The sequence below is a fragment of the Quercus suber genome, unplaced genomic scaffold (assembly GCF_002906115.3).
Source record: "Quercus suber isolate HL8 unplaced genomic scaffold, Cork oak 2.0 scaffold_697, whole genome shotgun sequence".
Classification (NCBI taxonomy): Eukaryota; Viridiplantae; Streptophyta; class Magnoliopsida; order Fagales; family Fagaceae; genus Quercus; species Quercus suber.
The window spans coordinates 123,368-150,413 of record NW_027070138.1 but is presented as its reverse complement, the minus strand read 5'-3'; the positions used below and the strand labels follow the sequence as shown (position 1 = coordinate 150,413).

Here is a 27,046-nt window from a genome sequence, read left to right as displayed (position 1 = left end):
TGAAAACCTAATACCTCCGGAGGTGAGGTCTTAGAGACCCACTCTCTTTTGAGGATTTGAACTAGATATCTAAAGGTTAATTGAGGATAGGTTGAGAGTTGGAAGAAACCTAAATTATTAGTAGCAAAACTATTCACAAACAAATTTTTTTACTGCGAGGCATTCAAGATTACCATGATAAATAGATGAAAGTCTATTGTGTCTGTACAGGCCAGAGATTTGAAAGAGAATGTGTTCATATTCTATTTTTAGGACCTCCCTTGAAAAAAAGATTGTACAAATGAAGAGCCCTTAGGCTTTTGATAAAAGCCTTGTACTGTTGCATGACTTTCTGAATCAATGGCATTAGAATTTTGAAATAACTTGGATTAAATATCTCAGCACTTAGTCACAGTTGTAGTGTCTATATTTTTCATTTTTCATTTGTTACTTGCATTGCGACATAAAGTCCTCTTAGGTGAGCCATTTAATCCATGGAGTCAGATTTCACTTCGAATTATAATTCCTCGAGTTTCACTTCAAGCCACATGCGGAACATTGAAGAGACCAGACTTAATAAAATTTGGTTTGCTCAAACAATTACTTACTAATATTATATACATTAAATAAAAAGTTTATTTTGATCTGATTATACACCTGATCACCCGCAGCCGCAAGTCATGTGCCTTTATAGCCACAAAGAATGGAACCAAAGATCTGTAGTTTGCTTTCCAAAGCCACAATCAACTGTTGAACCCTTTCTGTTCCCCTGCCTTTGTTCCACCCAAAGCCTCAATCAACGACCAAACCATACTAGTTCTTGAATATTAGAATTGGTTTTGTACATTGCTAATTTACTATGACCAAAAAACCTACATTATTATTTAATTGAATTTCTTTTAATTTCAACTTTCCGTTAAACTTTCAAAGCTAACTCATGCATCAGGTGGTCATAGCATTTAGCAAACTATTATATTAGACTTACTGTGCAAAAAATTTTATTTCTGGCTTGCAATGCGAAAGTATGACAGAAAACTCTGCAAAAATTGGATAGAAGTAGTAATCCCGGTGTTCTTTTACATGAGCACAAGTATATATATTATGCTTATTAAAAATTGTCTCTGCTGTCTATTGTCCAACCCAAAGAATTTGTTAATAAAACAAATGGTTTAAATTCTTCTTGCCATGTTTGAACTTGAATTCTCAGCACCAAATGAAGATGATACTTGAGCCAAAATAAAATCCAATGGTCTAGTATCTCCAGCTATTGTCGGTTCAAATATTTGTAGCCTTCTCTCCCTCTAGGATCCTATGCAGGGTAGATGAAAAAAGTCTGGAAAAGAAAATCAAACATAGGAGTGACATTGTCAATTGCAAAAAAATATAAACTGACAATACATTCGTTTGGTGCTATGGGAAAATTTTTCCTTATATGAGGAATTCCATATCATAAGAAAGTTGAATGTAAAGGAAACTGCCCAAGCACTAAACCAGTTCAGCAGCACAATCAAGCCACTAGCAGCCCTCTTCACATTAATTGGGAAAATCTGCAAGAGAACAGGTTTCAGGTAAGCTCAATGAATATGGAAGAAGCCATATCTAATAATTCTCTTTATGTAAGTATTGGTGTCACCGCCCGAAATTGGGAAGGGAAACCAATTACAATATTTACCATAGAAACTGCAAAGCATGAATACTAAGCTCATTGAATCTGTAACAGTTTGTTATGCACTTGCAATCAACAGTATCAATAAAATTAAAATCTCAGGCCAAGACATGGAGGATTGATCACTAACCAAGACGGGGTGGACAAGTACTCCTGATCGCAGTGGGAAATGCTCAATATCAGCTTATATAAAATTTCCTCTCTGCCATTCTTAAATCACAATTTGAAATTGATTGAACATAAATAAAACCCAAATCTTATATAATAGAAATTCAAATTGAACAGAAGGATTAAAAAATAAAAATAAAAAATTGGCATAACGTAATCGGCTAGGTTGTGCACTTTATGCTTGACAACATAAAGATAAAAAAAATTGAGGTTTTTTATGATATTAATTAGTCTATTTAATATCAATGCTTCTAGAAAGCTCATCTTCACTTCTCTGCAAATTTATTCTTAACAAAAAAAGACATTTAAATTTATAAATCTCATCAAAAAGCCATAAAATTACACAAATTTACATCAACAACTGAAAACATAATACTACCAATGTTACACATCTACCAACAAATTTACATAATCAAGAACCTAGAAACTCTATTAAACTTGACCAGCCCATCCACCCTGAATATTTTTTTGCCCTTCATATCCGATTTCAACTGACCCATTCATTCAAAACAGTCCTTCATGCTTCGAGTCAGATGGGTCGAATAGATTAGCCTCAGGACAGTCCCTTCTACTCCAAGCTCAACCCTGTACAAGTAGACAAAATTAAACCCTATCATTTTAAAAGGTTTCAAATAAGCCCATCCAGTTCTTTGAATTACATATCAAAACGTCCTTTTTCATCAATGATGTCAGGAAAATAATTGATGGCTTATTTGAAAACCTTTTGAACAAGCATAGTTTAAATTGAAATTTTTGGAAAGTGTAGGATAAGTTTAAAATTACTCCTAAACAATAGGGTTTGAAATATAATTTTTTTTTAAAAAAAAAAAAAAAAAAAAAAGGGTTGAGGTAAGTCCAACTTAGAACATGGTAAAATTATATCTTCACATAGTCAAAAGGAAATAAGTCAAAAAACACAGTTGTTGCACAGTCCAAGCAAATCCTGGTTTGAGAGGAACAATGTTAAATAAATAAAAAAATTTCACAATATTTTTCACAACAATTAAGGGGGCCGTTTGATAACATTATTCTAATAATGTTGTTTGTATTTTTTTGAAATACGGGTGGATGAAGAAGTATATAAAAATACGTGTAATATTGTTTAAAAACTAAAAACATATTATTAAACTACTATATCAACAGGGCCTAAATTAATAAGTTTTTATTAATTTTTATCTGTACCAATTATAACATCACTTTTTTAAACTATCACTAACACATTAATAGGTGCGCAAGTTTTTTATAATATATATATATATATATATATTTTTATCTATGGACTTTCTATTTTGAAAAACAACCGCCCATATGATTTCCATCTTATCTTTCTGTGCACTACAGTAAAGATTATCAGTTCTTTGGTATAAGGTTAAAATTGAAAATTAGAGGGAGGATGACTTACCAATAATTTCAGAAGGAAGAGCCCCATAAGAGAAATTATTCTTCTAGAACTCGCTTGCCCTTGTCTTTAGGATCAATGGGTCGCCTCTGACTTCCAAAATTAGACTCTTTCCTAGAGCTGGAGGTTCTACTAGATATTCCTTCACCATCATGCTTTTGCTTATCCCTATTTACGTCATCAGTTGTCAATTGACGGATGAGATCCCAATCATCAGACGAGGAGTTCATGCTATGGCTTATTGTTTGCTCAGACTCTTCCAACTCATTACGGTACAAGAGACGAAAGCCACATTTCTCCACCTTCAAACCTGGGCAGTTAGTTGTAAATGAAGCCTTAATGCAGTTGACTTGATTCAGACAATTTCGCCCTCTATAGGATAGCAAAATGCATCCACCTTGCTGTAGCATGATGACGAGATCTTCTTTAGTCGGGTGATAACTAAGAAGAGGTCCCATACCACCAACATTGGTTTCCAAATGACAAATAAGGCCAGGACTAGTATCTAAATCCAGAATGTCAAAGTGGGCAGTTAGATTCACATCTATAGCAAAATAAGCACATAGAACCAAACCCATCCAAGTACTATCATTGTACAAATTTGGAGGTAGAGGGATTGTCAACCAGGGCTTATCGCTCTGAGGATTGAACCACTCCAAAATTTCACTTGAAGGCAAGCGGGGATTATAGAAAATGCATCGATCAAAGTCCTGTGAAACAGAAATATTGTGTTTTATGGATGAGAGTGAGAGAAATTAAAGAGAGGGAGATGGAATATCTTGTTTGAGACAGAAAAACAACATAGTTATTAATTACCAGTGTGTCACTTTTGCCGAGTTCATTCCGAATCAAAGACCTCATTTTTCTATTTCTATTCTCAATCCTCTTTTGATTAAGGATGGCCGAAATATCAGACTTGGAGTTGACGCAGTTTTTGAACTTTTCCACAGAATTCTGGTACAATAGACGAAGGCCACACTTTTGCACCTTCAAGCCAAGGCAATTTGTCATAAATGAAAATTTAATGGAGGCACAATCATATAGCCAATCAGGAAACGACCCACGTGATATATAGGTCAGCCAAGTGAATCCACCTAGCAGTGACATCATGAGGTCTTCTTTTGTTGGCCAATAGATATGGCGAGGTTTCACACTCAGGCCATTACTTGCTTCCAAGTGACAAATAAGTTTGTAAGAAGATTTTGAATCCATAATGTCATTGAGGTTAGCCACATCCTTTCTAACTGAAAAAAGTGCACATAGAGCAACTCCCATCCAAGTACTTCTATTATGCAATTTTCTAGTTAGACGGACTCTCACGTGGGACTCATCTCTTTGAATGTCGAACCAATGCGGAATTTTTGGAGGGCAACAAGAATTATAGTCACAGGATCGATCAAAGCCCTGTAAAACAGAAATATTGTGTTTAATAAGTGAGAGTGAGAAGTTAGAGAGAGGTAAAGGAAATATTATGTTTGAGGCAAAGCAAAGTCATAGTTTATTAATTACCGGCAAGTGGCTTTCAGAGAGCTGATTCTTAGCTCTACTAGTTTTCGCTATATAACTAGCTGTTAATTGATCATAGAAATCTTGATACGCATATTGCATATTGCAATGATTTCTTATTTCCTGAAACCAATTATGATGCACACGGTAGAAACCAAGCCCACATTTTTGCACAGTGATACCTGGCCAATCGCTTTTAATTGAAGCCTTGATGCAACTGCATTGATTGAACCTATCTAGAAGCATCCAACTCGGAATATAGCACAGCCAGAGAAATCCTCCCTCAATATCTAGCCACTTAAATTCTTCTCCAATGGTGCGATGGACATAGATTCCTGGCTCTGGACCAGCTACATCCGTTTCCAAAATACAAATAAGGCGTTGAGAAATTGATGAATTGGGATTTTCAATAATTGCATTTTGATGCTTGTCACTTGAAAAATAAGCATATAGAACAAGTCCCATCCATTTGCTGTCATTGGATAGATCGATTTTTACTGACGGCTCATTACTCTGATAGTTGAAATAAGTCAAATAACGGGAAATTTCCACTGGAGGGAAACAATACGAATATTTAGAGTGCCCATCAAAGCGCTGCAAAATAAATAAAATTATACGACATAGAGGAGGAAGTTAATGGTGTATTTGAAACAAAGAAAGTACTCATAATTTCTTACCAGCTGGTCATATTTATTGCGTAGAGATCTAACTTTGTCAGCCACTTGCATACATTCTTCCATTAGTTCTAACCTCGTGCCATGACGGTTAGATTGACAAGTGAAATCCCGTTGTGCAGAAATGAAGACATTGCAACGTTCTAGTTGTTGCTCAAACTGTAACCGATCATGCTGGTACAAAAGACGAAGCCCACATTTTTGCACTGTCACGCTTGGCCAATCACTTACAAATGAAGCCTTAATGTGGCCACATTGATGCAGCATATCCTTCAATGCCTCACCAGGTATATAAGATATCCAAATGAGTCCAAAGAATAGATGTAACCAGTTGTTTTCTTCATCAGTGGTGCGGCAAACAAGGATTTGATTGCCTAGACTAGCTTTACTCGTTTGGAATTGACAATATAGAAAGTGAGATGAATTTGCTGAAACTGCATTTTCTTGATCCCTGGGGATTAAAATAGAAGCATATAAAGCAAGCCCCAACCAATTGTTTTCTTCGTACAAATTTGGGGGTATCTCAATTGTCACTGAGTGCCCAAGACGACAATGATGATTAAACCACCTTGGAGTTCTTCTTGTTGGGAAACAAGAATTATATAAAGTGGACGGATGAAAGCACTACAAAATAGATACATAAAAGCTTAATTAGTGTGAAAACACTAATGCTTGTTTAAACTCCCAATTTTAAATTACGGTTTAATTGTTTTTACTTTAACTTATCTAAGTGCAAAACAAGAGGAAATGAAGCGCAATGGACCGGAACACTACTCTAAGCCATAAACAAGTACAATAAGTGATAAATGTAAAACTTAAAGAGTAGAGAAGAGAGATGCAAATATAAGATAACACTGAGACGTGTTATTAAAGAGGAAACCGAAATACTCGGCAAAAAACCTCTCTACAGCCCTCCAAATCGAAATCAATCCACTAGTGAATAAGTTGAAGTACACGAATATCAAAAAGACCTTTCAAGCCTAATCTACCTAATGTACTTGAGCCTTCTAAACTCCTAATACCATCGGACTTCTCAAAGTCTTGTCTTTACTAGTTATCCGGATCTCGCAATTCCACCCGACTGCATCCATCACTTAATGGTTTCTTCCAATGCTTCCCATAAGCACCAAAACTTCTCTCAATACTTAGAATGAGTAAGGTAAGTGTTTGGACTAAAAACCTCTCAATGATGTGTAGATTGAGAGGTAGGAGTAAATGGAAACTCTAGAGAAATGATGTAGAGGATTGTGGGTAAACAATCTCTAACTCTTAAGTGTTTGGCTAGAGTTTTCTCTCTCAAAAGTTTTTTGTGAATACTCCATGTTCTTCTTATATTTCGTAGGTAATGAGGATTTATATAGTGTTGGTAGAGGAATGAGAAAAGGCGCACTCAAAAATAATCAAGCAGAGAGTTTCGCAGGTCACTTGCGACTTGGCCTAACTCGCGAAATCCAACCTGTCAAAGACTCTTCAAATTTCAGTATGTGCTTCTCACGTGGCCTATTTCGCTGGTCAGCAGTCGCAAGCTAGTCAAAAAATCCTCATCTTCACAAATTCTTCACCAAACTCTCATACACAACCCTTAAATTAAATCCCACAAAAATACAGGGAAATTATTGAACATAATTACAATTAAATTTGATATGAAATTAAAACCAATATAAAACATAGTTGTAAATCACAATTTTACAATACAAAACAGAAATATTGTGTCCAATTAAAGGAAGAGAAAAAGAAGACTGTTAGAAGTTAAAATTGTTTGATTAAGATTTTTAATATTTGACAATCTTTTAGTGAATTCATGTGAGGAGTTTGTTGAAGTTATGTGGAGAGTTTATAAATTGGAACAAAGAGTCCTTTTTCAAGTTGAAATTTTATGCCTTGAATAGATAGTGTACAAAATGTTACGTCATGTAAAATTCTAAATGTAGCATTGGGTGTTCCTCTATATTTGTAATATTCAACCTATAACATGAATTTTTTTTTTTTTTAAGAAGTCTATAACATGAAATTGATCCATTGTAAATGAAGAGAATCCTAATACTTATAAATGTGGGGAGTTTATATAATAAATGTAATTGAGATAAAGGTCACATGGTGTATTATATATATCCTATGCATCATTTCATTCCAAACCAAGAGTGAAATAAGAGAGAAAACCAAAAAAGTGAAGATTTTCTTCCTCTTCCCTCCCCATTCTCTCTCCCTGTGTGTACGTGCTATGTGAATGTAAGTTTCTTCCATTTAGCATTATGTGAATAGGGACAAAACTGTGATTTTATCTAAGTGTGGGTAAAACATGAATAATTCTTTTGACCATTTAAGAATAAAAAATACCCTAAAATTCCAATTTAAATTAATATATAAAAAATAAAACTATCATTTATTCAGCATTAACAATATAAAAGATACAAAATAAGTTTTTTTTAATATTTCAACTCAATCATATATGATCTATTAAAAGGGAACTCAATCTTTTTTATATCTCAAAAGGCATGTACGATATTAATTTTGTACTAAATTTTGTAGCAATTTTCTTTTTAATATACAAAATCAAAGAATTTATTAAAAAATCATATTTCATTTTGTTGCAAAAGACAGTATTCATTATTGAAAATGTACATGCTCCCATATGAGGTGTCTACAACTCCAAAGTTGCGATAGAAACTAGAAGAGGTAATATAAGTATACCCACTTTATAAGCAAATTATTAGGCTATTGATTTTATGGTCCATATTGGCCATTGACATGATTAAAAAAAATTAACTATTTTTTGAAGTTTAAATGTCGACCTACATTATTCTCATAATGGTGAATTTTCGTTTTTAAGATTATCTTTTTATGATTTGTGAAGTCTTACTAAAAATACGTGTTTACTAATGAACACATACAATCAATTCTAAAAAATATTTATATGCCTCTTGAGAATCCAAAGATGAGATAATAATAAGCAACTACATGCTCACTAAATCCACGATTCAATTATTGTAATTGAAAATTTTCTGCATTAATATAGAAAATATTTAGTTAATAATGATACTTGATTGTAAAGTCATCCTGCTAATGGTTAAAGAAAAGACTACCGGAACAATTTTTTAGGGGGAGCTAGACAATGAATATGGCAACATCCAAATCCCAAATTCTTTAGGGCTCATTTTCAATTTTGGAGGGAGGCTATACATAATTTTTTTTTTTTTTTAATAAAAAGTTTCAAATATGATAAATTAATATACACTGCTTAATAATAGAAATTTAAAATCCAGGATCCTTGACGTTAGTGTTTGGAAGTGAGAATCCATGAAGGTCCTCCAACTTCCAACATAGACGACTATACATAGAGGAAAATTCAACCAACTTCCAACATAGACCACTATGCATGCATATCGAAAAATTCTATGTTTACATTTGCAAATTTTATGTTTACATGTACTTGCAATGTAAACTTACACTGTAAACTAATAAAAAGTGGCATATATTATACATATTTGTAAAAAGTGTACAATATTTACCACTTTTTGTGTCTAAAATGTAAGTTTACATGTAAATACAATGTAAATATATAAAAGTATACATATACTTCTTATTAAATTTGCAGAAATAGTTATGAACTGTTACCCGGAAACGATTGTGAGGGTATGAGTCCTCCTCGTAAGAATATTGGGCAGTTACGCTAGTCTCATCCTGAGAAATGAATAACCTTTGGGGGTGTAGGTCCTCATAAGAGTTCTTTGTTCCAGTGAATAGCACAGGATATTCATCCCATATTTCGCAGAATACCCTGGGATCGCAGGAGTCAAGGAAGCTACCAAATGGGGCAGAGCATTGCACCAGTAATTGCGTTAACTCTTCCATGTTATGCCTGAATACAAGATTGACCCCAAAACTCTGTACTAACAAATCTGGTTCTGCACTGTCAAGCAGGAATTCAGCCCAAGCACTTTTACTCCATAAATGTGCATGCGTTGTACGTGGGATGAACATTACCCAAATGAATGCACGTTGATTTAATGTAACTAATTCGTTGTCCGTAGTCAATAGTCCATAGCAGACTAAACGCGGATAACAAGAGCTGGTCTGAAAATGACATCGGAATTCGAAAAATTCAATTCCTATTGAACCCAGACTCTGACGAACAGCAGTTGGATGCCTATTAAAAGAGAAAAGACCACATAGTGCAAATCCCATCCAATCAGGATCATTAACAGATTTTGGATATAGTGGGATTTTCGTTGACTGCTTATCTTCGTAACAAAACCACAGTGGGATTTCACGCTCAGCAAAACAGCAATTGAATATTTCACCCTCATCGAAGTTTTTCTGGAAAACATGGCGGAAGTTTATATCAAGCGTGATCAAAGTTTTGTTTTTTTTTTTTTTTTTTAAGATACGATAGTATTTGAAATCTGTAAATGATTATTATTCTTTAAGTAAAGACACCAATGAGTTACCATTTGTTGTAGGCTAATTTTGAACTCATTTCTCTTATTTAACAACAAGAAATATTACTAGTTGAACAGTTTAAGCTAATTAAAACATACTAATATATTGGTAATTTATCAAAAGGTCTAAATACACAAAAAAATAAATAAATAAATCCTTTTCAAGACCGATGCGATGGTATGTTATGATGGGAGTTATACCTATATATGTGGAATGGATGTTATTTTAATCATAACTTAGCACATAAATAATTATGAAAAATATTGAAAAGAATATTTGTGACCGATTTGATTCAATGAGTGAACAAGTTGTAAAGTCTTTATTATTTATAATAATACTTTATTGTAAGTAGTCTAAAACCCCCGTTTAGCTAAAAAGATATTCTGAAAGCACAGAGTTTCAGAGAGAATAATACAACACGTACTATATATCCTTAAATATGTTTACAGAAAAAATTGGCTCTAGAAATATACTGTGGGGGTGACAGTGCTGTAACTGAAACCCATATCAAAAAACAATCAATTTAATTTTTATGAAGGAATATTTAAGTTGTTAAGAATTAAGGTTGAAAAACGTTGCTTGTCAGATTCTAGTACAATCCAAATCCAGAAGTTGAAATGCTGAAAGTTGTTTTTGATGAAAAATACAAGTTGGTCAATTGTTTTTGCAGTAAACGAAATTTCTAGACTTATGTAGTTAAAGAAAGTAGAAGTGATTGATGAAATTTTTTTTTTTTTTTTTTTTTTAAGATTCTGTTCATACATAGAGCAAATACTCTTTTACTTGATTTTACCTTGACAAGGTGGAAATTCTTGATTCCTTGAAGTTTCAAAATACTTTTGCTTTCCAATAATATTAATTTGCAAAATTTTTGGTTTCGAAATACGATATAATTTGTTAGTTACAGTTTTTATCAGTTCATATGTCTATTGTCTAGTAATATTGCTAAATTATAAATTCACATTGTTTTTATAGGACTTGTGCTGTTAAGTTCATGATTTCTCACGAATAGAAAGTTTATTGATACTCAAGGATGATGTTCAAAACTAGGATCATAAATCTGAATGGCTTTGATTACTCAGAAAAATAAAAATTAATTAATTAATATCTGAATAGCTTAGGAAGGTTCCCTTTACAAAGTAAGACTCAAATGATAGTGCAACGTTTGATCATCCAAGCATGTGAAGGTGAAGACACTTAGGAAGTTGATTTTACATAAACTTTTCTTTTTAGCTAAGTGAATGAAGCTTATAAAGTAGGTCTCAAGCACATTTTAAAAGGGGTACCATACAATGGTAATTCTACTCCTATGAACGATTTGATGTAAGATAGAATCTACTATTTAATTTTTGTAATTATTTAATTTTGATATTTTTATTTAATTTTCGTTATTTTAGGTTAGGTTATTTATTTCCTTATTTTTAGGTGTTTTTAATGTTGTTTAGTCAAATTAGGGTTTTATACACTTTCTTAACCACCTTAGGTTTTTGTTTTACTATTTAAATGCATTGTAACCTTCAAATGCAATTCTGTTTTCAGATTAATAAAATTCAAAGTTTTTGTCAAACTTTTCTCTGATAGATTTTAGACCTATCACCTTATAGATTCAAGGAATCTTTAGTGGATTTGAGGTTTACTACTGGAAACTAACAATTTAGTTTTTGTTCCACCAAAGAAAGCATCATGTGCATTTTCTTCAGGCTTCTACAACATCAGTTGGTATCTAAGCCTTGGCTTACCTTGGTCTGATTGTTAACCGACAAGACGGTAACTACCACAACAACAATGACGAACAACTTAGCAAGTATTACATGACGTATAACAAGTACTCACAAATATCTTTGCTACGATGGCGTCATTAGAGCATGGAAACAATAGGGATAATTGCCACAGAGACATAACTTATGGACAACCTATTAGTAAGCAAATTTCATATAGGCCTTATAAAAAAATTGCAATTTTTAATGGTTATTTTTATATTGGTTACTTGATCTAGAGGATTTATTTGACAATGAGAATATTTATTATAAGAGAAAAGTTAAAATTGCTTTGTATAAACTTAGTGAATATGCCTTACATTAGTGGGAACGATTATAATCTGATAAAATCCGACAAGGTAAAGACAAAATTCCTCATGGCTATGGATGAAAATGATACTTGCTATCAACTTTTATCCTTTGGATTGTGAAGAAGTTTTGTTGTACACAAAACAGGATTATTATTGGCCAAGAAGTTCATACAAAAAATATTGTGAAAAGTCATATATTCTACCATTAATGGAGGAATTGCATGTTGAAGAATATGCAAAAGTCAAGGAAGAAAATTTAGAGATTTCTGAGGAATTTCATGAAAGCCTTATTGTAGAATAAGAAGATCCTAACATCAAGATTAATTTGGAGGAGATTAACAAAGATCCTAGTATACATATAGATCTTGAAGTCGAGATAGTAGAGACCATTGAAGAAGAAATTATAGAGAAAGTTGTCAATGATCTCGATGAAGTCAAGTTAAATGATTGCAACATTCAAGCCCCTATTATTTTAGTAGGAGACACTGAAACAAAGTTCATTAATTTTATTGAAGTGGAAAGATTTGATTTGATCATTGACTCTTATTTGGTGAATATTGTCAAGTGCATGAAGATTAAGGGACAAGATGTTCAAGTTGCCCAATTGATGACTTTCAAGTTTGGCAAGAAGACAAAGAAGATGAAGTATTCAAAGTATTTGTTCTCTTGGCATGGAAGATTTCAAATCTCAACCATCAATTCGAGGATGAGTTTGTTTTAAGTGGAGGGGTTTGACGTAGGACAAAATCTACTATTTAATTTTGGTATTTTTATGTAATTTTCGTTATTTTAGGTTTATGTTATTTATTTCCTTGTTTTAGGTGTTTTTAATGTTGTTTAGTCAAATTAGGATTTTATGTGCTTCCCTAGTCATCTTAGGGTTTCCTAGTTGCCTTAGGTTTTCAAGTTAATTTAAGTTTTCTTTTTACTATTTAAATGCATTGTAGCCTCCAAATGCAATGGAGTTTTCAGATTAATAAAAATTCGGACTTTTGTTTATTGTTTTTTTCTAGTGGATTCCAGACTTATCATCTTGTCGATTCAAGAAACCCCTCGTGGATTCAAGATTTACTACAAGAAACTAACAGTTTAGTTTCTGTTCCATCGAAGAGAGTATTGTGTATGCTTTCTTTAGGCTTCTATGACATCACTATTCAATTACGATGATAATTTCAAAATGATGGCATCTGCATATAGTATTTTCATTAAAAACTTAATTTGAAGGAGGCAATGTAAAAATGACAAATTGACCTTTACTAGATTGCCCATATCGATGTTTTAAATGTATCTATGAATTCTAACCTTATTATGTGTTTTACTACGGGCAACTATAATAATTTTAGTTGTGAGTGGAAAAGACTAAATTGTGTCTTGTTTATCCTCTGTATGTATGCTATGATGCTAAGGTTAACTTTCTTGAGAGAGAGAAACAGAGAGAACCTCTAATCGTGCTTTGATCAAAGATTCACTTGACATAATACTTGCATATTGCTCTTTCCTAGTTGTTACGAGAAAACCAGTAAAAGAGCTCGGACTTGTTTCCGAAGAGGTACAACCGTCTGCTATATTTTCAATACTTGGTTGAAGGACGGGCATGGGTTGAGGCATCCTGCAGGTATCAAATAACATATCTTAGAAATTCAACATACTGACATAAAAATTTGATAAATGTCTCATTCAGGTTAATAAAAAATTATTTCCAGTTGAAAAACCTTTGGAGCGAGGAAGAGAAACCAAAATCTTTGCTTGCCACCCTTTCCTCAACTTGATGTAATAAATTTTGATAAAAACACTCGGCATCTGGACTTTGTAACATGCACTGGGCTAATGTTTGCACAAACTTTTCAACATCTTGCTCGTATACAAGGCGGAGTCCACACTCTTTAACCTGCACATCTGGTTTATTGTGTTCAAATGAAGCCCCGATATGTCGACACTCTTCCAGCCGAAGTAACACGTGTGGTATATAAAATACCAAAATTCGATGGGATGAGTCAACAAAAATGTCTTTAGATTCCTGAAAGACCTTGTGACGAGTGAGGCAAACTCGATGACTAACTAAAGGATTATAGAAGTTGAGAAAACTTGTTAAATCCTTATTGTCACCAGAAATTGCTGGTCGCTCTTGGACAGTATAATAAGCGCACACAGCGATTCCCATCCATCTCCCATTACGCTGCAAATTGGCGGGCAGTTCAATTCTTATGTCGGAACAAAAACTTCGATAACTGAACCAGTCTGGAACTGACATATGAGGAAAGACATAATCATATTTATGGTTTCGAGCCAAGTCTCCCTGTAAAATAAAATGAATTAAAAAATAGTTCAAATGAGTGTGACGAAAATATATATATAGAAATACAGTGTTCAGTGAAGAATAGGGGAGACCTGATACACTGTTAAAAGCAATGACATTAGCTTTTCTTTAAGCCGGTCATTGGACTGACTAGATTCCACCTTATCCATCTGGAATTGGGATCTTTGCTTGATCTTTCCTTCAGCCTGTACAAACTTTTCAAGATCTTGCTTGTAAACTACACCGGCACCACACATCTGGATTTGGACATAAGGGCTGTCACTCGTAATCAAAGTGCTAATCCAACTGCATTCCTTTAGATGGTCTCTAAGTTGCCAAGCTTGAAAAAAGAACTTAAAACTAAATGAACTAGCACGGCGAAGGGGTTCAGGTATGTATTCAGAGATGTCACAGACCAAGGGACGTCTATCTACAGGACCTTGAACCATGTCTGATCTACAATTAAATTTGATAAAAACTTTATAATCTTGACCGTGCAATTTTTTATGGACTACAACAACAGCAAACAGAGCAATCCCTATCCAACTACTATTATCATGCAGATCCAAAGGTAGTGGCATTCCTATAGATGGCCCAAGCTTCTGATGCGGCTGAACCACTCTGGAATTTCAGTTGAATTTGAAAACACGTAAAAGCTTTTATTTTGATGAACTGCTTCCTGTAAAATATTAAAATACATAATTACAATGATGTTCAACGCACGTGTTTGTGTTGTGTGTGGGAGAGAGATAAAAAGAGATACAGAAATATAATGTCAAGTGAAGAATGGGAGGAGACCTGACACAATCTTGAAGATTCCACTTTATCAAGGTGGCATTTGGATCTTTGCTTCATCTCGCCACTAGCATGTATAAACTTTACCAGTTCTTGCTTGTACTGTACACGCGCACCACACGTTTCGATCTCGATAAAAGTGCACTTCTTCCTAATAACAGCACTAATGCAACTGCAATCCTTTAAATGGTCTCTAAGTCTTTCGGCTGGAATAAGTACGCTCACTCCATATGAACTAGCATAGAATAAGGGTCCATTGACTCCTTTAGATAGCGCTTCGGAGATGCTTATGTGACCACAACTTATACATGGACCTTCAATTATGTCTGATCTACAAACAAAGTCAAAAGAAACTTCATCCTGACAAGAAGAAACATTGTTCAAATTTTCAAGGATTACAACCCTAATAAACAAAGCAATCCCTATCCAATTACTATCACCACGAAGATTTGAAGGTAGCGGGATTGTTACAGATGACCCAGGGCTCTGATGGCTGAACCACTTTGGAGTTTCAGTTGAATTTGAGAACAAGGGAAAGATCTTATTTTGATGAATTACACCCTGTAAAATATTAAAATGCATAAGCATTAAAAAGATGTTCAACGCGCGCGTTTGTGACATTGTGTTGTGAGAGAGAGAGAGAGAGAGAGAAATACCTCCACAAATCTTTCAAAAAATGGATCGAAGTCATTGTATGGTAAGCTCGGAATGCGGACGGGTGCAATTCGGTCCTCATCCATTTGGTTGTCACAATCAACCACAGTGAACCCTGTTTCACCCGAAGTCCATAAAACAAACTGATTTGAATACTTTTCCAATAAAGGACATCTTCGTGCTGTTAAAAACACTAAACTTAACGGAAGATTTGCAAATGATTGAAGCCTGCTACAATCACTCAACGTGAGAGATTTAAGCTTAGAAAGCTGAGAAATACTATCAGGCAGGCGTGTAAAGTTGTTTTTGCTCAAATCCAATTCCTGCAACGAAGATAAGCCACTAAGATCATCGGGGAGTCCTCCGTCCCATAAATTGCGGTCACCTAGATTTAGAGATACAATAAATCTTAACCTAGGCAACAACAGGTTGATGGCCTCTCGGATAGGGAAGAAACCTTGGAAAAAAACATGTGCAGCACGGACGAGGGAGAATCCGTGCGAAAGCCAGGATTTAGGTGGTTGAGCCTTACATCCCGATAGATTGAGAGTTTTCAGAGACGGCAAATTGACACTTGGAAAACTAGAAAGGTTTTTGCAACCTTGAAGACTCAAGACCGTCAAGCCAGTCAAACGCTCGAGTGATGATGGCAATTCTTCTACAGCAGTCCCATCTAAACACAGCTCTGACAAGCGTGTCATATTTGTTCCAATCTTTGAAAACTTCTTGAGACTTGAACAGCCAGATAGAATAAAAATTTCAAGAGATTTCAAGTTGATTTCGCTGGGAGTCTTGACTAAGCCCTTAGAGTCTCTAAGATCCAGGTGTCTCAACCCGGCCAAGTTCTGCGATAATAAATAGACATGGGAAATTAGGTAGTCAAGAACTTAATCTACACTAAAAAAACAAAAACAAAAAAACCAATAACACTGGCATGCATTAGTGGAAAACTTACACTAAATCCCTCTGGTAATTGCTCAATGTGGCTGCGAGGCATGATGAGTTCAACAAGATTGTCCGGTTGAAAATTGGTTGGCATGAATTTCAAAGGATAATCATGCCATTCCATCATTTGTAACCTATTAGAAAGAAAATTGAGGCCTTCAGGTAGGTGCACATTACAAATTTTGATTAACCTTAGACTTTTCATCTTTGAGAAGGCTTCGGCGTTCAAGTCTTCTTTATGTGGAGGCAAATTCAGCCCCATGCCTTCTACATCATCTTTGGCATTCAAGTCTTCTTTCAGCACCATGCCTTCTACATCATTTTTTCCCTGGTAATCAAGAACAATTAAATTAGGGTAGGGAAAGCTGTAGCAAAAAATTGCTAGAAGTATTATATTAACAAATATACACTTCTCTAATCCACTTACAGTGTTATATTTTAGTACATGAAATACATCTGTATAACGCCAGAGCCTACTACGTCTTCCAAGCTCTTGAGGTGATTTACGATGAACAATTCTCCAAGCCATCTTTTGTAGTAAATCATGCATCCACAATCTTCTCCCTAAAATGGTAATAAGTGATTTTTCTTGGAGAGTATCTATATTCTTGAGGCCACCAGAACCTTCTATATGTGCCACTCGATTCATGTCCTCTCCTTTGAAGAAACACGCAATATCCAAAAATAGATTTTTCTCTGCATAATTCAATCCCGTATAACTTATTTCAAGTTTATCTGCAATATTTTCTTCAATTTCTCCTTCAGGTATTTCTTCTAATTGACGTAGGCTATCTTTCCATATCTCTATTTCTTTATCAATCAAGGTTCGACCAAAAACTTCAAGAGCTAAAGGAAGCCCTTGAGCATACTTCACAAAATCTTTGGACAAATTCACAAAATCTTTTTTAGGATAAGTTTGGTTAAACACAATCCTACTAAAGAGCTCTAGGGCTTCATCATTATCCAATCCATTAGCCCTATGTATAGTGATACCCACGTGATGCCTCTTTAGCAAGTGCCTATATGTACTCGTTATAATGATGCAACTCCCTGGACCAAACCAATTACAGCTCCCTACTAATGCTTGTAGTTGTTCATCTGTATCAACATCATCAATAACAATAAGAACCTTTTTATGGGGTAGTCTATTCATTATCATTTTGATTCCTTTCTCAGGGTTCCATATATTTTCTACTTTTTCCGCAAGAGTCTCAGAAAGAAGTTGTTCTTGTAGTTTAACTAGACCACCTTTTTTAGATGTTTCTCTAACATTATAAATAAAGCTGCTAGCTTCAAATTGACGATGAATTCTATTATAAGTGACTTCAGCTAGAGTGGTTTTACCAATCCCAGACATTCCCCAAATCCCAATAAATTGAACCTCATCCGACATTGTACCAAATAAGTTCATCATTTCTTCCAAACGTGAGTTTATTCCGACAAGGTTCTCAGATACATCTGGGAATTCACGACTCAATTCATCAAATATGCTTTTTGTGATTTTCTGGATAACTTCTGATTCATAACTGTAGAAAAAGAGATGTGACAATAATTTTGATGAGACATGTGTGCAATTTATAAAGAGACAGAACATCAATAAATGTAGAGAGAGAGAGAGAGAGAGAGAGAGAGGGAGAGAGAAGAAGTCTTTACCAAAAAGGAAAAACACATTTTGAAAACATTACCTCTCTCTCTAAAGTTCCATTTGGTTAGAGAATGAAAAAATGGAAGGATAAAAAATTATGGGGATGAAAAGTGGGAGAATAGAAAAGATTTTAGTTTTCTCTCATGTGTGTTTAGTTAGGGATGGAAAAATGAAAAGATGGAAAACTTTTGAAAAAATTAATAGTTTTTAAAAAGAAGGAAAAAAAATATTTACCCAAAAAAAAAAAGGGGAAACCAACATTGAAGATGAAGAATGGCAGATGTAGGCCTTGGGAGAAAAATTTTTCTCCCCCATTTTCTATCCCTCCAACTAAACACACACTAACCAATTTTTTTACTCAATTTTCCATCCTTCATGTTTTCACTCCAACCAAACTGACTCCTAAAGTTCATTTGGTTGGAGAGATTAAAAAGTGGGAAGATAAAAAATGATAGAAGGATGAAAAAGTGGGAGAATTGTAAATAGCTAGGCCCCACCTATTTTCTCTCCCCCTCCCCTTTCCAACCAAACACCCCTCCCATCTATTTTCTCTCCTATTTTCCTTTTCTTTTCTTTTTTTTTCATCCTCCCCAAAATCACTCCAACCAAACATAGCATTAGAGTTCAATAGAAAACATCACACTTGTCTTTACAAAAAAAGTTGTATTGATGCCAAATTTATGTCATTAAGACAGAGTTTAAGGAAGTGGGAATAGGAGTTTTGATCGTCCCACTAATGAAAGTGTGGTGTGGAGTTTTAATTGACGCAATTATATATATATATATATATATATATATAAAGAGAGAGAGAGAGAGAGAGGTTTAATTTGTCACAAATATAAACTTGTAGGATTTTTTTTTTTTTTAATTCCAAAAACCTTTTAAACTTCAGCAAAATTAAGCAACCAGCAGGCGTAGAAGTTATTTTCTTTCCTTGTCTTTCGATACTAAAACATCTTATACCATCACGCACCCTTGGTATATAGTCACTCCACAAGTATAAATGCTTGTAGGGGGTAAGGACCCGGATTTAAATCTCCTAGAGGAGGTTTCACACACATATAAACTTAGATTGAGCTAGAATAGAAATTAAATCTTGTATTTTAAAAATAAAATAAAATCTTATATTACTAAAGCTAGGAAAAAAAAAAAAAGAATTACTTTTCTTTATAATAATTGCATACGGTACAAACTAAATGAGACACTCGGCTATGCTTATAAAAAAATGAGACACTACGCTATGCTGATTTTTTATGATTTTTGTGAGAAAATAGTAGGTCCTTCCATGTGGCACTATGTTGAGGATTCTCTGCAATAAAAGATATGAACTTTTAGTTTTCTTTAGTTCATCATTTCAAGACTCTTCTCTATCTCTCACAAAGATAAGGACTTTTTATTAACTAAAATAAACACCAATTAAAAGATAAAGACTCTTTATTTAATTAGGTACATCGTTTCAAGACTTTCTTCCTTCTCTCTCTCACTTTGGGTTTTCACCTCTTGCACTTCTGCTCCTCTCTGTACACCTGCCCATAGCCCTTTACTTCATCCCAACTCAAAAACACACATGAGATTCTCCAAACTAGGAAGGATGTTCTTTAGCCTCAACCATCAGCTGCACATATGTAGCACTATCATGCTATGTGGAGGTTAGAGGTCCAACATGAGTTTTGTGAGTGTTGTGATTGGATAGGGGAGAACTTTTATGGGTTTTGGGAGTTTTGATTTGATGGGTATGTCATTGTGGCAACATATATACCATTCTATCAACTTTCAACCCTTAATCCAATTTTTTACCTATTCTTTGTTGGTCTTTTTGTATTTTTAACTTTACTTTGATACTAAGTATTGCACACACATAAATGAAATAGTTTTTTTCCCTGATTAGCATGAACTATTAGAATTGTATTTGAAATTTTGAATGTGAGGTTTATAATTTAATAGATTTCAGAAAAATTGTTATTAATTAACATAAAGTTTTTTTAATACAAAATAGAATTTTACTCTAACTTAATCTAAATGTATATGTGTGTGAAGCTTTCTCCTGAAAACTTGAACCCCGACTGTTGTCCTCCACACCCCACAAGCATTTATACTTATGGAGTGACCATCACACCAAGGGTGTGCGGTACATAAAGTTATTTTATATGAATTTTAAAAATCGTATGAGGTCTATTAGAAGTTTATCTATGCGATTTGCCATGTACAAAATTTGGGTGCTTGATTCAATTTTTGTAACAGTAGGATTTTACAAAAATTGCAGGTGTAAAATGCATTGGAATTTTTTTTTTTTAGATGGTGCACAATGTACATTTCGCGTTCAGGTTAAAAAAAAAAAAAAATCATATCATACTAATTAGTTTAGTGATATAATTTGTGCCAAGCTTTTTTTTTTTTTTTTTTAATGAAAAAAAGTAAAATGTCAAAATAAGTCATAAAAGGAATTTTAATATGAAATTATAAAATATTTGTGAATCGCGCTAAACATCGTCTAATTTGATTTAAATGGAGTAATTAAGGACACGGAAAATTTTGAAAAAGTTGGACAACAGCCCACCGGGAGAATTTTTTTAAAGAAAGTAGTGGGCTGTGGACGAAGAACAAATGGAAAAAGAAAATGTGTCCTCATTAGCCATTTACAACCCAATTTAAAAGCTTACGCTTCAGCTTTTATATAATATGCAAGATATTCTATACCTCAACCCATTTACAACCCAATATATAAAAAAAAAAATTTATAAATACCAAATATAAATAAATAATTATAAACAACAGTAATGTATGTTATATATTATAATATTTTTTTTATAGTAAGCATTTTTTTAATGAGTTTTGATAAGCATTATATATTATTATATGACATTAAACTCAATCACATGGAAACGTCTCAATTCTCAGTCATAGAACACAGTGTTCTATCAAACAAAACAAACAAACAAACAAACAAACAAAATATGAATAAGTTTAGGCCACAACTTGTGGCAGAATTTGTGCCACAAGTTGTGGCTTGCCCATACTGCGAGTTGTGGTTAATGAAAATGTGTCTCCACATGGACTCATTATCACCTCTCTACCAACTACAATTTGAGCAAGTTGTGACACAAGTTATACAACTAGACTTAGAGTGCATTTGGAAAGCGCATTTTGTGCTTCCCACATCTGTGTTTTCACGTTTTTCCTTTTTTTTTTTTTTTTAGCCATAATTTTTTACTTTTTTCTAGTGCACTATGTGCACTATTCACAAAACTCATAAACTTCACTTTTCAGCAATTTTTTTTATTAAAAATAGGTCTCACAATACTATTCATATATTTAAAAATTATTTTACTACAATATTTTTAATTTTTAATAAAATAAACTGTACTCAAAATGGACCTTTATTCAAAAAAATATAGCAGTACAAAGGCTAGGGAGCGACAGAGATTCCAGTCATGCCAGCCGTACGGAAGTCACAGACTCATAGCAGGTAATTTGTATTTTTTTTTTTTTTTTTTCCAATGGTGATTTGGAATGTGTTAAATGGAAAACTGGGGTTTTTCAGTGTGTTTGGAGGACCACGGGGCTGAGTGCACTCCCATCAAACCTTTTTAAAAATTTTAGCATTTATAATATATCTAACATTAATTTTAACAAATATATTTACAATGTATTGTTGGATACAACTTAATCCGGCGTTGCGTTTTCTCCTCTTTCTTTTTTCTTTTTCTTTTTTTCTTTTCTTTTTGCTTTCACACGGTTTAGAGACAAAGTTTTACTGTGCAAGGGAAAAAAACACTATTCACACACTGTTTTGGTACTGTTCACGTACTATTCATGGGACCCACAGCCACTTTATTAAAAAAATATTAAAAATGGATCCTGCGGCATTATTCATACATTTAAAAATTATTTTGCTACAGTGTTTTCAGCAACAGTCATCAGTTTTCAGCAATAATAAGTTATATCCAATCGGACCCAATATATCTAACATCAAAGATTCTATTTTTACTTTGTCTCGTTAAAATAATATAAACAAATTAAAATAAAATAAAAGTTCAAAAAAAAGTTCATAACAACCAATCACTTTCACCACCACCACCACCATCACGGCAGCCACAACTTACCGAAAAAACAAAAAAACAAAAAGAAAAACAAAACCACCACCACAAACACAACAACAACCACCATCATCAACAACAACCTACCACAAAACCCATTAAAATAGACCAACACCACCAGCCACAACAACCACCATCACAATCACAAGCCACCTCCAAAATAAATAATAATAATAAAAAAATCCACCAAGACCACCACCAAAGAAAAAAAAAAAAAAAAAAACCATAAACAAACCCACCATTGCGTACCATTACCACCATGACTTGGAGAGAGAGCAAACCCACTGTGACCCACCATTACCACCATGACCCACCACATCCCCACTACCACAACACACCGAACCCATGACCCAAAATCCACCACCACCACCATAACATAGCAAACCACGACCCAAAACCATTTACCACCAACACTTTTTTTTAAGATTATTGCTACAGTAAGCTGTTAAAGATGACAGCTCACTGTAGCTTGGACGCTAAATGTTTTAGCTTTAGCATTATTGATGTTGATGCATTTTATTATTTTTGTTGCTAAAAAATAGCATTTTGAAAGTTTTGATACGAATGCATAAATTTTTGGTATCAAATATAATTTTTTTGATTTTTTTTTTTTTTGGTACCAAATTGAATTTGTTGGGTTTACTTTACTTCTATAGTTTTATTGGACAAGTTCAACAATATTTGTTTTTTCATATTATTTTTCAGATAATTAGAACAAAACCAATTCAAAAGTTATCCAAATCATTGATGATATGACCAGAAGATAAGGTAGAAGAACCTTACCTATGCAATAAATGCCTCCCTTTGATCTTGCTTACTTCTTCCAGTGCAGTTCTCCAATCGTGCATCTGATTTATGCTAACTTTGCCCTCTTCTTTATGCTTGCGAAATGCTTCCTCAAAAGTCTTTCTCTGATTCCCAACATCAGAGGATGTACATGGTAGAAAATGGGCCGAACTTTCAGCCCCTTCTCTTTCATGCATTCAAGAATTTTGACAAGTTCATCCAAACACCACTTTGAATGGGCATAATTTTTTGAGAGAACAATAATTGCATACTTGGATTCTTCTATTGCTTTCATGAGTTCTGAACCAATGGGTTTTCCTTCCTCGAGATCTTCATCATCTCTATAAACAATAATACCTTTTGTATCAAAGCAACATATAGATGATCCGTAAAATTCTTACGGGTGTCATCTCCATAGAAACTAAGAAAAACTTCATGTTTCCATTGAGATGTAGAAGAAGAAGATGAGAAAGACGAGGATGCGCAGGCTTTTTGAGTGCTCATGGAAGTCATTGGAAATTCACAACCTATAGCTTGTTTATGGAAAAGGGAGTACTAAAAGAGAATGGAATTTTTTTTTTTTTTTTAAGGAAAAAAAGAGAATGGATTTTTTTTTTTTTTTTTTTTTTTGAGAAGGATGAGAATGGAACTTGATCAAAGATTTATGAGAACTACTACCTATAGCTTGTTTATGGAAAAGGGAGTACTAAAAGAGATTGGATTTTTTTTTCTAAAGGAAAAAAAGAGAATGGAACTTCTTTTTTTTTTTTTTTGAGAAGGAAGAGAATGGAACTTGAGCAAAGCTTTATGAGAACTTCTACTTTCTGTATCAAGGTTTCAATTATCATTCGCGGTATTAAATTCCTGGCAACGTGGGAGAGGCATTTATAGGTGCTTTAAGTGGGAACATGTTCTTACTTTCACATTTCCATCCACCTTTGTGGGAATGGATCCTATGATTTTCTTACTTTCACTGTTTCACACTCCATCCACCTCTCTGGGAATGGACCAATCCCCCTTTTTTTTATAATGTGTATTTTTGTCATGTTAAAATAATCCATAATAGTCAAATTATTAATTATTTAGTATTTACCTCCTAAATGAGTTTGTATAAGATTTTTTTAAACAATTAAATTTATATTTTTAATTAGTATTTTTTATATATGATATATTAATTCAAGTTTTATAAAGTACTATGTACATCTAGTAATCCAGATAACAATGGCAACCTGCAGAAATTCTCATTTTTGAATGTTTAAAATCTAAAAATTTATAATGACACCATTGGTGTGATGGTGAAATTTTAAAACAAGCATGTGAGTAAGTTTTAAATTAATAATGACACTCTTGACATTATAGTTACTCTACAAGTACAAAGTTCTTGTGAGGTAGGAGGGGCAAGAGCTGGAATTCTAGTCTCTAAGATTTAATTTCACACACATATACTAAGGTATATTGTGACCCTTGAAGTTTTTCGAGAAACTTGCAATAATTTCTGAGAAAACAACTATGGAAGCTTGGTGATTCTAGCAGGCTTTGTGTGTTGAAACGCTGGAGATCGTTGGAAAGTTTGAGAATTTGTAAAGAAAATGAGAAAGGATTTCCTTCGAAGTTTTATATAGAGGGCAAAAGTGGGTGGAAGTTATCCCGCCCAAATCCTGAGGAAGAACGTCAGCCGTTTGATTAAAGCCTCATCATCAGACGCGAGGGACATAACGCCACCTGTAGCAGTTAATGAAGCCTCACGAATTCCGAAACGTTAACAGCAATCATGAAAGCGCATAAAACAATACTCCCACACGTGTAAGCTAAGGGGTTTTTAATACTCTTATTATTCAAATTTGAAATAATTCAAAATCCCATCTTTTCTCCTCGAATGCGAGGGAAAAACCGGAATTTTGAGAGGCTATTGTGGGGGTAAAAGCCCAGGATTGTATATTGGGCCTTGGGCTAGATCTAAGAATATGTGTGTTCGAGGAGAACGATTGATTAGAAGAAGCCCATAGTTCAGAATTATAAAAGATGGAGTAGAGGAGGATGGTCCGAGGAGAAGTTCGGTCTCGGATAAGATTAAATACTGATCGACTCTATACTTCAGTAATTTAGGTGACCCTCTAGAAGATTTCCTTAACAGGAACGATCCTCATACGTATACAGAAGAGATAAGAACCTAGNTGTGTAAGTGTGTCTAATATTAATTGTGTGCATTACCTTTTGTTATAATATTATTTGTATGAATAATGATGTGTGTGGATATTTGTGTGTACAGTATAAATATAATATAACTTTATATAATTTAATAATTAGGAAATAAAGAGGGTTTTTTACATGTGTGTATTGTTATCATGTCATAATAAATTTTTGTTATAAAGTAAAAAAAAATTCAAGAAGAAAAATTGTAAAGTTAGTGATTGTTCAAGCATTTAATTGGTTAAGTAGACACGTAGTGTATTATTTTATATATGAATGAGTGTAGTTGTATGCGTCAATAATTAATATAGAGCCAATGAGTTAAATTTATTCACGTAGTTTCAAATATTTTTATAAAAACAATGACAAATTAATAGATAATAACAATTGCATAAAAATAAAAATGTTAGACAAACTTAACAAAATAAAATGGTCATAACTATCCACATTGGCAATAAATACTCATAATGAACTATCTTTTTTTTTTTTTTTTTTGGGTTTCCCACCGTATTTTCTCAAAACTTTCAACTAGTGACTAATCACTGTTCAAAATTTGAAAACTTGTAAAAAGAAATTGTAAAACAACATATTTTTTTGTCAATAACTTGACATATTCAAGTTCTCTTTTTATTAAAAATTTTTTAATTTAAGTTTTTTAATGATTCCCCTAAACAAAATTCTTGGAGCTGCCACTGGTGGTAAAGGCATAGACCCAAGTGAACCCATTATTTTTTCTTCATCACTCATAACTCGCCTTCTTTTGGATAAAGATGACAACTTCAAGTCTACTGCAATCCTGTTCTTATCTTGTTTCCAAGCAAATATTGTCAAAGACTCACATGCTTGCATCTTCTAGAGAAACTTAGCAATACTAGGACCACAAACAAATACACAATTTTTGTCACAATTTTGCTACGTGACAAGTCATGAGTGGTGGAGACTAGGACCCATCACTTTTTCTTCAGCACCAACAACTCGCCATGTGGCAAATTGTGCAAAAATTGTGTAATTATTTGTGGTTCTAGCATTTTCAAAACTTACTTCTAAGTGAGTTCACATTGAACCTTCAAAAAACAGCTAAAATGTTATTTTAGCAACTTCAAACACCAAAAATATTGCTCGATTAATTAAATATTGCTTTTATTTTTCTAGTGTAGCATATCAGATTAGCTACTTGCTACTCATTAACGTTTCGTTTGTTTTGATGTAAAATATTTCCAGGAAAATATTGTCACATTTTACAGTGTTTATTTTGTAGTAAAATATTTGGTCAAAAGTAAAATATTTTCAATCAAACAAATCACCTTAGGCAAATTTGTGTAAAATATTTTACACTTGAAATTTCAGTAAAATATTTTACATTTTTTCTCTCCCTCTTGCCTGATACTTTTCATGCTTTCTCCCTCTCATACTCTTTCTCCCTCTCAGATTTCTCTCCATAACCTAGGTTACTGAGCCACCTCCAATCCCTTTCTCCCACTAGCAACTCTAATTTGGCAACAAACTTGGTTGTAGATTAAGACTACAAATCCACTGGATATTTTTTTTATTGGATGTGAATTTTGACAAATCTGCCATTGGATTATATATTTTTTTCTTATATCTTCCATCCTAGCAAAACTTCACGAAGATCAAAGATCAATAGTTATGTCATCAATCAAATATTTAAATTTCAAGTTTTTGTAATCTAAAATTATACATAAAAAATAAGTATATGGATTGAATAGTAAATAGCATC

The 27,046-nt window shown here is 33.5% G+C and overlaps 2 protein-coding genes across 2 annotated transcripts; both read right to left on the bottom strand.

Annotated features, from left to right (window-relative positions):
* Positions 1–2,062: 2,062 nt before the first annotated feature.
* LOC112015694 (uncharacterized) lies at positions 2,063–14,645 on the bottom strand. Its single transcript, XM_024048126.2, has 9 exons — positions 14,289–14,645; positions 13,613–14,196; positions 13,341–13,509; positions 9,008–9,709; positions 5,396–6,016; positions 4,722–5,312; positions 4,029–4,616; positions 3,216–3,922; positions 2,063–2,398 (listed from the first exon to the last, which is right to left on the bottom strand). Exons 1-8 carry the CDS (start codon positions 14,643–14,645, stop codon positions 3,251–3,253), a joined length of 4,284 nt encoding a protein of 1,427 aa, XP_023903894.2. The 3' UTR covers positions 2,063–2,398; positions 3,216–3,250.
* Positions 14,646–14,768: 123 nt separating this feature from the next.
* Positions 14,769–24,083, bottom strand: LOC112015684 (disease resistance protein RUN1). The gene is made up of 6 exons (XM_065766277.1): positions 23,116–24,083; positions 17,018–18,116; positions 16,601–16,918; positions 15,648–16,490; positions 14,995–15,552; positions 14,769–14,875 (listed from the first exon to the last, which is right to left on the bottom strand). Exons 1-6 carry the CDS (start codon positions 23,313–23,315, stop codon positions 14,780–14,782), a joined length of 3,114 nt encoding a protein of 1,037 aa, XP_065622349.1. The 5' UTR covers positions 23,316–24,083; the 3' UTR covers positions 14,769–14,779.
* Positions 24,084–27,046: the final 2,963 nt, after the last annotated feature.

What these genes read in the sequence shown, in the direction of transcription:
- LOC112015694 (XM_024048126.2), bottom strand. Translation starts at nt 14,645, where the DNA reads ATGGTTCAAGGTCCTGTAGATAGACGTCCCTTGGTCTGTGACATCTCT. An exon ending in TGATCAAAGCACGATTAGAG is followed by an intron (nt 9,710 to 13,340) that starts GTTCTCTCTGTT and finishes CATGTTTTCCAG; the next exon opens with AAAAACTTCGATGAGGGTGA. An exon ending in GCAATAAATATGACCAGCTG is followed by an intron (nt 5,313 to 5,395) that starts GTAAGAAATTAT and finishes TTTATTTTGCAG; the next exon opens with CGCTTTGATGGGCACTCTAA.
- LOC112015684 (XM_065766277.1), bottom strand. Translation starts at nt 23,315, where the DNA reads ATGCATGAAAGAGAAGGGGCTGAAAGTTCGGCCCATTTTCTACCATGT. An exon ending in GGGAGGCATTTATTGCATAG is followed by an intron (nt 18,117 to 23,115) that starts GTAAGGTTCTTC and finishes CTTTTTCTACAG; the next exon opens with TTATGAATCAGAAGTTATCC. An exon ending in AATCTTCAAGATTGTGTCAG is followed by an intron (nt 14,876 to 14,994) that starts GTCTCCTCCCAT and finishes AATATTTTACAG; the next exon opens with GAAGCAGTTCATCAAAATAA.